Source organism: Epinephelus moara, chromosome 3 (assembly GCF_006386435.1).
Source record: "Epinephelus moara isolate mb chromosome 3, YSFRI_EMoa_1.0, whole genome shotgun sequence".
NCBI lineage: Eukaryota > Metazoa > Chordata > Actinopteri > Perciformes > Serranidae > Epinephelus > Epinephelus moara.
Genome location: NC_065508.1, coordinates 25,464,212 through 25,477,077, shown reverse-complemented (window position 1 = coordinate 25,477,077; position 12,866 = coordinate 25,464,212). Strand labels below are relative to the sequence as shown.

Here is a 12,866-nt window from a genome sequence, read left to right as displayed (position 1 = left end):
CACTTTTTCACACAGGGCCATGTAGCTTTGGATTATTTTCTTCCTCATTAATAAAACCCTTCATTTAAAAACTGCATTTTGTGTTTACTTGTGTTATCTTTGACTAATGTTTAAATTTGTTTGATGATCTGAAACATTTAAGTGTGGAAAACATGCAAAAAAGTAAGAAATCAGGAAGGGGGCAAACACTTTTTCACACCACTGTATACTTACAAGTGTTGTATTTTGCCGTTTAATGCCAAAGGAAGAAGCAGGCCCACCAGCACAGAAGAAAAATACGTGAAAGACAGCGACAAATGCAGCTGCAGCCACAGCTCAGCATGGACTCGTTGAAAAGAAATGTGTTTTTTTCTCAAGGCTAGCTAACAGAATGTCTATTCTGGGCTGTGCACTGCACTGCAATTTTTCAACTCTTAGTGACCAGAAAAAAAGGCAAATTTTGGGTAAAACTCACCAACCATGCATCTTGTATGTACAAGTGCTAAACAACAATAATAATAGAAGAGAGATATGTTCTTATAATGGAGGCTACGTATTAGCATATGTTTCCTCGCCCACAAAATCTCATGAACCCACACAGACGTGCACTTTGCGTTCGAGGCAGATCATCAGGGATTCATGATCAAATTTAAATAATGTTTTAAATAAAGAAGTGTTTAAGTCCATGGAATTTAGTGTTTTGTTTTTGTTTTCTACCATAGTTTTGAATTGGGCATCGAGAATTGTAGAATATCACTTGGATTGGTATCAACTACAAAATTTCTGGTATCATGACATGCTGATCAAAGTATGCCAAAAATGACCATTGCCCTGTTTTGTGGACACATTTTTGGTGTAGAACAACTCACTGAACTGAAAAACACACTGCATTTCCTGTGACTGCTTCATAATAAAAGCCAACTTGTGCTTCACCAGTTAAAGGCTTTTAAATACTTGCAAAAGGCGTCTGAAAGCAGCACAAGAAAAGTGAAGTCGCTCCAGGTTTCAAAGGGTTAATGTGAAGCTGCGGCAGTAGAAAATGTTTGGTTTACATTAGCCATTGTGATACCCCAATTGGAGATGGATAGTGACTAAACAGACCTTTATTTAAATTAAAATCTTTGATATTACTTTGCTTTAAGGATGCCGTCAGTGATACCACAAGCACCTCAAAATTGTCAAATTATTCAACAGCAATTCATCAGCAACGTTTTTTAACACTGTCCCCATAAAGACTACTTTCCCCTGTGAGGAATAACACCATACTAACTACAAATATATCAAAAACTTCAAATGCTGGAATAAAGTCAAGTTATGCAAACTGCAGGACCAGAAAATAAGTTCATGTGTCCTTAAAGAATTCGAATAGTTACCCATCAATCTTGTTGTCACAAATTCTAATTTCTCCGCCACGACTCGCTGAGATAAGTTGACCCCTCTGTTCTGCAACACAATATTCATTTGAAGAGCTCACTGTGAATCTATTTCTCCATCAGATGAGATAGGTTGGAACAGATGAAGTGATTGCTTTTATGTGGTTGGATGGGCGGCCATTGTCCGACCCACATTTCATTCCCTGCAGGGCTGCAGCACTGAATGCAAAGGCCAGGATGTGAAATTATTTGCTCAGATGGAGGTCTATTTTCACTTTCACATGTATTATAATTTAAAGCCTTCACTGTAGCCAACCTTTGCACATAATGGTGCACTTGAGATGGCTCTCAGTAGGCATGTCTGTCTCGTTTTGTGTTCAAGACGAAGGAAATTTAGTATTTTTACATCTTGGGTCTTTTTAAAATGGGCTTTATGGACTTATATTCAATGTTTATTGCTGTATATATTTTGGACCTTTGACACAGCTTTATAAGGGCATATATTGATGCCAGAAAACACATGCATTAAACCGTTAAACACAAGTGCAGCCCAAAACAGAAGCTAGTTCCTTGTAGTTTTAACCTGCAAGACTGGACCAGTGTACGTTTATGCACCATTCAATTTTGTTAGTTGAGATAAAACAAAAAGCCATTCACCAATGGCCAGAGATGAAGGTCGACCTGGACAGCCCTGCTGCTGTTACGTTGCAATGCGTGTAGTTTTACTTTTTTAGTTACACTGATCATCCAAAACAATAAGACCACTGACCACTGATGTGCTGGAAAACCTTGGGTCCTGCCATTCATGCGAATCTGTCGACCTGGCCTCCGAAGTCCCCAGATCCCAATCCAATTGAACATGTGTGGAAAGAGCTGGATAAAGTCAGATCCATGGAGGCACTACCTCGACACCCATAGGCCCCAAAGGATCTGCCGCCAATGCCCTGGTGCCAGACAACCCAGGACAACCAAGGAGGCCTCAGCGTGGATCAGATTTGGCTCTGACCCGTCAATGCATGGACATGGGGCCTCTAAAGTACCGGCAAGTCCCACAGATGCTCAATTGGATTGGGATCTGGGGACTTTGGAGGCCAAGTCAAGGCCTTGAGCTCTTTGTCACATTTCTCGGGTGATTACTGAGCAGTTTTTGCAATGTGGCATCGTGCATTATCCTGGCTGTTGCCATGAGGGGGTGTCCTTGGTCTGCAGCAGTGTTTGGGTGGTTAGGGCATGTCAAGTGGCATCCCCATGAATGCCAGGACCCAAGATTAATATTACACAGTGGCAATGTTATTCACTTCATGTGTCAGTAGTTTTAATGTGGATGATCACATAACAGCATACATGGCAGACTGTTTTTGATTGAGTGATTAATTATAGTCACTGCTGCTTCTATCAGCTGTCAATGAGCTGTCATTTGTCTGTGGTTAAACCGATGAGATCTATCTTCCACTAGGCAGAGGACTGTGGGCCAGAATAGTCAGTATACGTATACATACGTATCGGGACATACGAAATCTTTTTCTAAAATAATAAATTATAGTCGTAACTTACACTGAAATGGCTTCCTGGTTTCCAAAAGACACCCATGATGACACAACCTTTGAAAAGTTTGACCCAGGTTGTAAAAAATACTGAACTGTCCTTTACATGTTTGCTTAGAAAGAGGATCCGTTACTAATGTTTTCATTTCATCCTCAGGGGTCACCACTGTCCTAACCATGACCACCCTGAGCATCAGTGCTAGAAACTCCCTCCCTAAGGTGGCCTATGCCACTGCCATGGACTGGTTCATGGCCGTGTGCTATGCCTTTGTCTTCTCTGCCTTGATTGAGTTTGCCACAGTCAACTACTTCACCAAGCGCAGCTGGGCGTGGGATGGGAAAAAAGAGGGCATGGAAATAAGGGTGAGTAAATCTCATTTATATATTTATTCTTATTAAAGAATGTGACACGGCCACACTTTTTTGCTAAACCAAAAAAAATGCAACACAGTTTTTAAGACAGGAGTTTCCTTTCCGCTTTTTTTTTTTCTGCAGATGTCTTATGATTTGTTAACCTTGTTAAAATGCTCATAGTTGCTGAGAACGTCCTTGTTTTATACTGGAGGAGTGATGTGGGCAAGTTGCACTTTGGAAACAGTGATAGAAAGTTCCCTCCTTAAAGCAGCCCGGAGTACTCTATAAAGACTATAAAGAGGGCTTTTATTTATTCATTAACAGCCAAATGGAACAGGGACAGTGGGGCGGAACAGTGAGAGCAGAAACAAGAGGTAAACTCCCTGAGACAGTGTCCCTGATTTATGATGGCAGCATATGTCTCATCCTAAAGTCTGTGTAAGCTCATTTTCCTCCCAAAAAAATGCCCCCCTTAGATCTAGTTTGCACATTACAGACAGACTGATTAAAAAGTGAGCATGCATTATCTAAAATGAATCACCCGAGGCAGATATTTTTATTCTAGGCTTGAAATCTAATAAATCACGGCTTGCAGATTTTTAATTTGTCAATAGTCTGGGCTGTTTGTGTTTATGAGGACGCCGAGTGACGGTGAGTTTTTTGGTGCTTAACTTAGTTTAAGGACTGGTTTTTATTTGAAGGATGAAGGGGTCCAAATATGACGTTGCTCTCTGAAGCGGTGATGAAGTCACATAAATAAAACCTGAGAAGTCCCTCATGTGGTTAAATTTACCACAGTTTCTATGATGTTTTATAAGTGATCACATCAAATGAAAACGGGTACTGAGAGGCAGTGATCAAAATGAAAGTACTTGGTCCTGTGCTGAATGTATGAAATGCATACAGCTTCAAAGAGGCTCAGTTGTTCCAGTATTGATGGAAACAAATTTACAATTTGTATGGATGGCGTGATTGACAGAANTATGATGTTTTATAAGTGATCACATCAAATGAAAACGGGTACTGAGAGGCAATGATCAAAATGAAAGTACTTGGTCCTGTGTTGAATGTATGAAATGCATACAGCTTCAAAGAGGCTCAGTTGTTCCAGTATTGATGGAAACAAATAAATGATTTTCCCAATTTGTATGGATGGCGTGATTGACAGAATCAGGTGTCGATAGCCAACTGTGGTTTGATTGACACTGCTGAGAAGTAGTCTATAAAATGTGTCCTCCTGTCATAACCGGTATTTATATTCACATCCCTAAAATAATAATTAACGGTTCCAACAAATGTTTTTCGATTTCAGTTAGCTAAGCATGGTGCTGAGAAGACAAAGTCACACAGTTCACTGGCTCCAAGAGAGCTGGCAAACACAACCATGTTAGAAACTGAAGCACAAGGAAATGTATACCTTCATTACCTTGCTTTATATTTAATTATTTTCTTAGCTTTTCTTTTTTCTAAGCAGATAAAAGTCTCACTGGGCTTAAAGGAGCACCATATGACATCCAGAGCCTTAATATACTAAGTGGAATATTGCCGCCCTGATTAGGGAATGAAGTGACACTACCTCTGTGTGTGTTCTAATCCAGGCTTCTCAGTTTATTGTTGTGGTAGATGGTCCAGCCTGTTAGTGCATATAAGTCTCTGTGTGTGTATCCAGCCCATTCTCATTCCGAAGTTGCCCATACCGCCGCTTTGCCAGTGATTTCAGCGTCAGACACAAAAGCCACTTTTGCAGGCGGTGTGAGTAGGTACTGAGCTGGACTTAACCTTTTGGGTGTTACGCCAGTTGGCCAGACGGCACCTGTCGCGGCAGTTTGACACTAGACGGAGGGCGTCAGTTCATAACAAGGCAGGACAGCACCTGTCACTGCAGTATAATACGGCGGTAACGCTGCCAGTAACGATGTAATATAAGGAGCTGGAACAGGTGGGGGTGAGGGACGGTGGATTGGTCAAACAAACCCTGGACTTTCATCCGGGAGTCTGGTGTTCGCCAAACCATGTTGTTTTTTTTCCAAACCTAACCACATGCTAGCATGTAATATTTACCATTAAAGACCACTGACAAAGCAGTGGTAGTTGACAACATGGGATGAGAACGTGTTCGTGGATCCCGCTGGCTAGCTAACTGCCGCCTTGTGCAGTGTGCTCACACCAACCCAGTCGTCAGAATAAAATGCTGATGTACATTTCGTCAAACCACTGATATTTTACAATTGTATGCTACATATGCCTCATATCAATGCTTCTAAAGTGACATAGTTCAGATGACATGTACATGAGCTGAGAGCTGACAGCTGGGGGGGGGGTGGCGGATGGCGGGAGATCAAGGCAAGATGGTGGCAAGGCAAACCAGTTGTTTTTTAAGCGATGAAAGAGAGACAAAGTATCTCAGCCACCATACGTTGGTGTTTTTTTAGCGACCCATCGATGCATTTCCTGCTGGGATAGTGCTACAAGAAGCGGTTGATTTGATAGAGACATCGCTGCGTTTCCTGCTCAGATCAGTACTGCCAGCACTGTTGCCATTGTTAGCACTCTTCATGCTGTTAGCACCATTAGCTGTTGGCCACCTGCTCAGCCACCTCCATGTTGAGAGCTCTGTGCAGACAACATACAAATCATAGATTCGCTCTGAATACTGTATAGAGCTCCTTCAAAAACTACTTTTATGTGAAATCTGGTCAAGACAGACAACATAAGCAGGCTAAGGTGAATTACTGATTGAACAGCTAAACTACGTATAATGGATTCATTCACGAGGCATTTTCACACTCTAAATGGATTGGCACATATGAACAGTGGCAACATACAAAAGAAGTATTAAAATGATGGCCTTCTGGGTTTCGTATTATGCTTGTGAATTATATAAAAATCGCATTTGAAGCATTAAGAAACTGTCCTGTATGGTAAATACTGGCTAGGTCAAAGCTGCCATTATGTTGCTGCTAGCACATAAAATGCTGGAATACTTCTAACAGCCACAGACACAACATAAGGAGAACCATATTTCTTCTACTGCGGCAGACAGTGCCACAAATCTATTTTCTGCTACTAATGTACAAACTGTTTGACACAATCAGTACAGCCTCTCCAGTTTTTTTTTTTACAGTCTGACATTTGGTCCTCTGAGTGACTGGCAGGAATGCATATTGCTGCCATGGAACTTTTCAGTCAGTGAGGATAATTTGCAGCGTTACATTGCAGCAGAGAGGAGCTTTTTTTTTTTATTCATTTATTTTTTTCCCTCTTTTGATGCCTCGTCTTAATGGCAACAGCCTGGGCTGCGTTCTCGGGGGCTGTGCTGAGCATGCAGTTGTCATGATAGATAAAAAAGAATGGGGTCACAGAAGGAGACATTGCTCTCCCATCGCACTCCCCACTAGAATGAGCTACTGGAAAGCAAAGGGATCAGACTACACACTGCTTTTTACCATTTTGAAATATTTACAGTGAAAAATGAACCTATAGGAGGAGGAAGTAGAAGGAAAGAGCATTTTTTAGTCCCTCTGAAAACACCTTACCCAGTCATCTGAGGCAGGGTTTCAGCCACCACCCTTACTGGAACCAAAGGATGACTTCATTGCCCCCAGGCTCCTTCTTTTTAAAGACCGAAATGGTGAGCTGTAGACGAGTCAATGTGCACTAATTTACTTGGCTGGTTATGGAGTTTCTATGCCATTTTCTTCCCTTTTTGTCGCCTAACGTTCTGTTTGACAAGCGATCTACTTAATTAGTTCTCCCCTCGCCAGCTGAAGGTGTGCTTATTACTGAAATTAGCCGGTGGGGAGTTCGGTTGGAATGAAAGCCTGCGTATTCTCGGCACTCCGTGACACATGATTGGACACTACTGTGTTCGATATTATGTGCTGGTTTCATCAGCAGACGCGGGAGCACTGGCTCATTGTGTGACGGGCTTCACTGCTGGAGCCGAGGAGAAATCACCGTTTCACATCTATGCTTCACACCTGCAGCGGCACAAACAACGACATCCACAGATATTTTCAACATAATAATTTGTTAGAAAATGGCGGAGACGCAGCCTGTCATCATCAATCCTAGCAGTCACATTTCAGCATGACAGTGCTCATTTTTCTGAACAACAGGGAAGTTGCGACAGCTAGGTTTGACTAAACTTTTTGTAGCCATGTTATGAATGGGAATTCAGTGCACTCAGGTGGAAAAAAACAAACTTTAGCTGTCATTGCGGGAGGCCTTATTATTGCCTTTGTTGATAAGTTTTCCGACCCATTTTGGCTTGAGCTGGAGGTGTCATTGTTCACGATTGTTTGCCTCTTGGCAAGCTTCCTCTGCTGTGATCAGGGATAACCTTCCTAATGTAGCAAGATGAGGTGGTTGTATTTTGGCCAACCATCACAAACATCAGACATTTCATCCCAGGTGCAAGCAGAAAATGTTGTTATTGAACCAACCATGACCACGTTACATTTGTACTTTTCATGCGTATCATATCAATATTGCTTAAGTGATGTAGTATATGAGATGATTTTGTCATCAAGAGGTTAAGGGGATGGTGAACAGTATCATTTTTAGCACGTCATTGCTGTGTTTCCAGCAGCTTTGTAGTCACCACACATGGGTGTTTTTCGAGATCTGTCACTGTTTTTCCGCTGGGGATAATTTGTGACGACTGGACGTCAAAGTCAGTGGATTTATATATGACTATAACTGCACGTTCTCTCACAGAGGACTGGCGACTGCTGTGTCATGTTGTCCAAACTACAGCAGTACGCAAAAGTCATACCATTGCAGATCTCCTGCAAAATGCAGCACAAGAATGGGGGATTGTGGTTGTAACATACAATCTGACATGGGTGTTGCCATTCAGTTAGCGGGACACCTGCATGTTAAGTGTTTTGCCCACATGCTTAATCTGGCCTCACAGAGGGCATTAAATCTGCCAACAGTTCAGTTTGTCATGTATGCAGTATTTCTTACAGGATTTATGATGGTGTTGGTCAGTCTGTCTGCTTTGCATCACATTTTGCTGCAATTAATATGACTTAAGTCAGAAGAACAGACTGACAACTTTATCTTATGAGGTAAACCGATGTTGATAAAGCTTTCCTTTGGGGAAATAACTTGTTAGTAGTTGGGAAAAAGATCATAAATCGCAATATATCACAATATAGCAAAAATATCATATCATGACCTAAGTATCGTGATAGTATCGAATCGTATCGTATCGTATCGTATCGAGGATCATCCGGTGATTGCCACCTCTACCGGCTAGTACCGATAAAATGGTTGTTTTTACAAACCACTTTTTGTGTGTTTCTTGCCGCTATAGTGCTACGAAAAGCGACTTCTTTTTACAGAGACATTGCTGCATTTCCTGCTGGGATGTTGCTACAAAAAGTGGTTGTTTTTACAAAGACATTGACGACTTCTTCAGCCATTATTGTGACAGCAAAACTGGGCCTTTTAAGCCCAAACATTATCTTTTTCTAATCTTAACCAAAAGTTTTTTGTGCTTCAACCTCACCATGTTAACCACAGTGCTGTTGAAACATGAAGAAACATAAAGTTTTAACATATATGCTAAGTAATACTGTGCAAATGTAATGTATCTATGGTTTGCAGAATGTACAATGCCACACAAAACACTTTTTTGCTGGCGGTTGGGTTGGAGAGTTCAGTTACCTGTAACACAACCTGCAGTGACGACGTCAAGCTCAGGCCATCTCTACAACTACCAGATTTACAAAAACGTCGGTAGTGCAACTGCCACTCAAATACATACACACACAAACAGGGACATTGTGGCTCCCCAAACACATTCTGCACGCTCATACAACCACATGCTCATATACTTGAGGCTATTAAATATGCCAACACCTCATCTCCAATCTTAGACAGGGACAGACTGTCACAAGGTTCAGTTACACGCACACATGCACATGCTGTTCTCCACACAGCAGGACACAGCGAGGCACAATTACCCCCAGGACACTTAATCACACTCATAAAGAAATTCTGATGCAACAATTTGCAGAAGTTACAAAGACAAGGTCAATAGATGCGTTGTATTTGGGGGGGTATTTGTGCCTGCAGCGAGCCAAATGACTTTGAATAGTGCGCAAGAATCTTTGGCCGGAGGTAAAGTATGTGCTGTGTCACATTAGGTTCATAACAACACGCACAGAGCCCAGTGCCACATGTGGTTTCCCCAATAATTAGACCATATAAATTACTGCAGACGACAGCCCAGCTAAACAGCGAAAATAGAATTACTTTGCTTGGCTTGTTTGTCAGGTTACTGGGCAAAGAACATCCCTAATGCCAAGGACTGAAGAGTTTAGGGGGCTATGATTAAGGTCATATAACACGTTATGGTAGCGATTCGCCTTTCCTGCTGATGCAAGCCATCGCTGTGACAGAGGAGGCTCGTGGTGGTGTTTGAATCGATATCCTGGGAAAGTATCTGGTCACCCAGGGGGCATCAGTGCAATTCTTTCTCTCCGTGTACTAATTGACTTGAGATAGACCCCTTCAGGCAGCGACTAACCATTTCTCTGCTTAATGCAATCAACAGTCTGTGAGGTTTGTTAGCTCTCAACAACCCTTGCTGTTCTTGCAGAGGAGTTTGAAGAATCACCCTCCCCCTGTTCTCCTGCTCACCTGAGGAGGAAACACTCATCACAATGAATGTATTTCCTCCTCAGTCCTGCTGTCTCCATCACTGTGGACAGATTGGACAGCTATAGAGATAGAATGAGAGTAAAACAGACATTGAACTGTTTGCCGAGATCATCTGACTAGTTCAAAAGAAAATTGTTGTCAGTCGTCAGTGGGGCCTTGAAGTGTTTTGCCAGTTGCTCATCATGTAGCCTGGGCCTATAATCACATTCGTAATTATCAACATCTGTGTGTCCTGATGTGTTACCAAGCCAATGGACAAAAAACTCAGCTAAAATCTCACCAACATCTGACGTAAGAGATGTGAATAACACAACCAAACATGACCAAAGATCCCTCTCCAGCAGCAAGGCAACCGACATAGTGCACACAAGACGCCTCTCCGTGCTTCATACTCGCCACTTGTTTTTTTATTACTGCAAAACCACACCTTAGTGAGTTGGCGACTTGCGGCAAGTTGGTTTATATGAAGGTTGGCCAACTGCGACAGTCACAGTTCTCTGAAATGGGAAACTTAAAAATGGTCGCCACTCTAATCATCTTGCCATGTTGACGTGAAAGAAAATGCCCTTTTTGCTCTCATTCTATTTCAATGCACCATTTTATTGGCCAAACATTGGTATCAGTCAATAGTTTGATGCCTTGTTGACTATCATCGGCCTGTCAGCAAATAAAATTATGTTCACCGATGGCTGTTGTGTCACATCAATTTTGTGCATGCTAAAAAGCAGGGATTCAGGCTAACAGCCTCCCGGCGTCATTGCCTTGGGAGGAAAAGGACACAGGAAACTTATTATTAAAGCATCAAGGGATGCACCCTATTGTTTCCCTGATAATGCTTCATTGTAAACAACAAATCTGTCTGTGTTGACATGAATGGCAGGAGTAGAGCTAATTAACGTTAGCTACTAGCTGCAGGCAACCAGTGGCTGGAGCTAACTGCTGACTGAAGTTGCAGTGAGTTAAATTATGATCGATTCAAGCTCCGTTCAGGAAATTGAGATCTGGGCCAGGTCAATTATATCGTTCTCATGATTTGTTCAAATGTAGTCTCATAAATTTTTGTTTTTGGTGAGAAACTTGAATAAATACAGTTGTTTGAAGGAGAAATATGTGAAACTGTGATGTTCTCACAGCAATATAAAATAAATTTTGGGGGGCGCTGGTGGCTTAGTGGTAGAGCAGGCGCCCCATGTACAAGGCTGCTGCCGCAGCGGCCCTGGTTTGACTCCAGCCTGTGGCCCTTTGCTGCATGTCACTCCCTCTCTCTCTCTCCCCCTTTCACGCTTGTCTGTCCTATTAATTAAAGGCCAAAATGCCCCAAAAAATATCTAAAAAAAATATAAAAATAAATTTTGGAGAGGGAATTATGATATACTGTATGTAGTTGAAGGCTTTTGAAGCAGTTACTTTTTTAAAAGATGATTTTCATTCATGCTAATTCAAAGATAGTGTCTTGAAGGACTGAATGACCTTAAAAGAGTTGGGGCCGTTTCATAGTCGACGCACACAACGCGAGCAAGCGACGCGAGCAACGCACTTCCTTTCATAGTCAACACATTGAACGCAAGCGACGCGGGCGACACTTGAATGCAATACATCGCTTGCGTAATAGGGGGTAGCAGAGTCACTGGTACATTCCGGCTAGCTATTACTGCTATTTTATTAGAGTGCAGGGCACAAGAACTGTCATATAAATGGGGGTGTGCCTGTACAAGTTCGCAAAGTTTTTCCTCCTCGTCCGCCATATTTCATACCTGCTTCTTCTGTGAATAACAAAAAGTGGTTAATTTCAAGTACGTTGGTTGCATTATCACCCCCGCTGGCAACGCACGGTATTACACGTGTCGCTGCGTCACATATCAAAAAAATGGACAACACATTTTGAGACGCAAGCACGCATCATGGCGGCCAATGCATCTCAATGCGTCCCAATGTGTTCGTGTCTGCGTGCCTTTGCGTCGACTATGAAATGGCCCTTAAGTTGTTATTTCATAATTAAGATTTATTTGTTTCCCTGGCATAACAGCAGGGATAAATAACAGCAAAAACAAAATAAACAACAATAAAAAAACATCAATATTGGCTATTGGCCAAATTGTAATTTTAAAAAACTGTATCAGCGCAGAATTTTTCACACGCATCCCTATTAACAACGACTTTATAACATCACTGATGTCTACTGCTACAGCTATTCCACTGCTTGTCACGTGAGATTTAAAAATGGTCTCCCTGAACATGACAGCGACACAGTGGTCTAGTTCGCTCAAGACACTGAACACTAGGGTTGCAACTAAAGATTATTTTCATTGTCAAGTGATCTGTTGATTATTTTCCCAATTAATCAATCAATTAGTAGATTTTTTTTTTCATAAAAACTACTCAAACTGATCAATAAATTATCGAATTAGTGGCTGATAAATTTAACAGTTGAAAACGAATCTATTAATTGCAGCTAAACTGAACACATGGCACATGTCTTGTCACATGGAAAGCCATTTCCTGCCTCCCTTTGTGAGGCTTTGTGAATGTTGAGGATAAAAACCAAACAAAACATTTGGTGATGAGCTGTGTGCAGAAAGAGATGCAACCGTGAAGCATTTTGGAGGAGGCGAAAGAGGGGACATTAGTTATGCTAATTTAAAAGACGGAGTCAAAGGAAAAGGAAGGAAAATTAAATGAAGCTGAAAAAAGTGGAGCAAAAATTAAAGCTGGGCTCAAAGCGAAAGTGAAAACAGGGAGCACTGAAAGTGAAACACTCTACATGACACACAGTGCTTTAGTTTGGCTGCGGATCTTAAAGTGGCCACAGTGGGGATGAATGGTGTGAAGAAAATTACCCAAGTGCATGCCACACAGGAAACTAAAACGGTGCCCGGTGATCAATCTTGGTGCCCTACTTGTTCCCTCACAGTTACCTTGTGCACTGCACTGTGCTCTTTGA

At 41.8% G+C, this 12,866-nt stretch overlaps 2 protein-coding genes across 4 annotated transcripts in view; one reads left to right on the top strand and one right to left on the bottom strand.

The window, feature by feature from the left end:
• Positions 1-12,866, bottom strand: part of gabrb4 (gamma-aminobutyric acid type A receptor subunit beta4) — a 344,554-nt gene that overhangs the window by 310,448 nt on the left and 21,240 nt on the right. The gene's annotated exons all lie outside the window — the stretch shown is intronic.
• The window catches only part of gabra3 (gamma-aminobutyric acid type A receptor subunit alpha3), a 148,831-nt gene that overhangs the window by 131,087 nt on the left and 4,878 nt on the right, over positions 1-12,866 (top strand). For all 3 annotated transcript variants that reach the window (XM_050034415.1, XM_050034423.1, XM_050034407.1), the window contains one exon: positions 3,054-3,259. In XM_050034415.1, the coding sequence (XP_049890372.1) occupies positions 3,054-3,259 (206 nt within the window). The remainder of the gene's footprint in view (positions 1-3,053; positions 3,260-12,866) is intronic.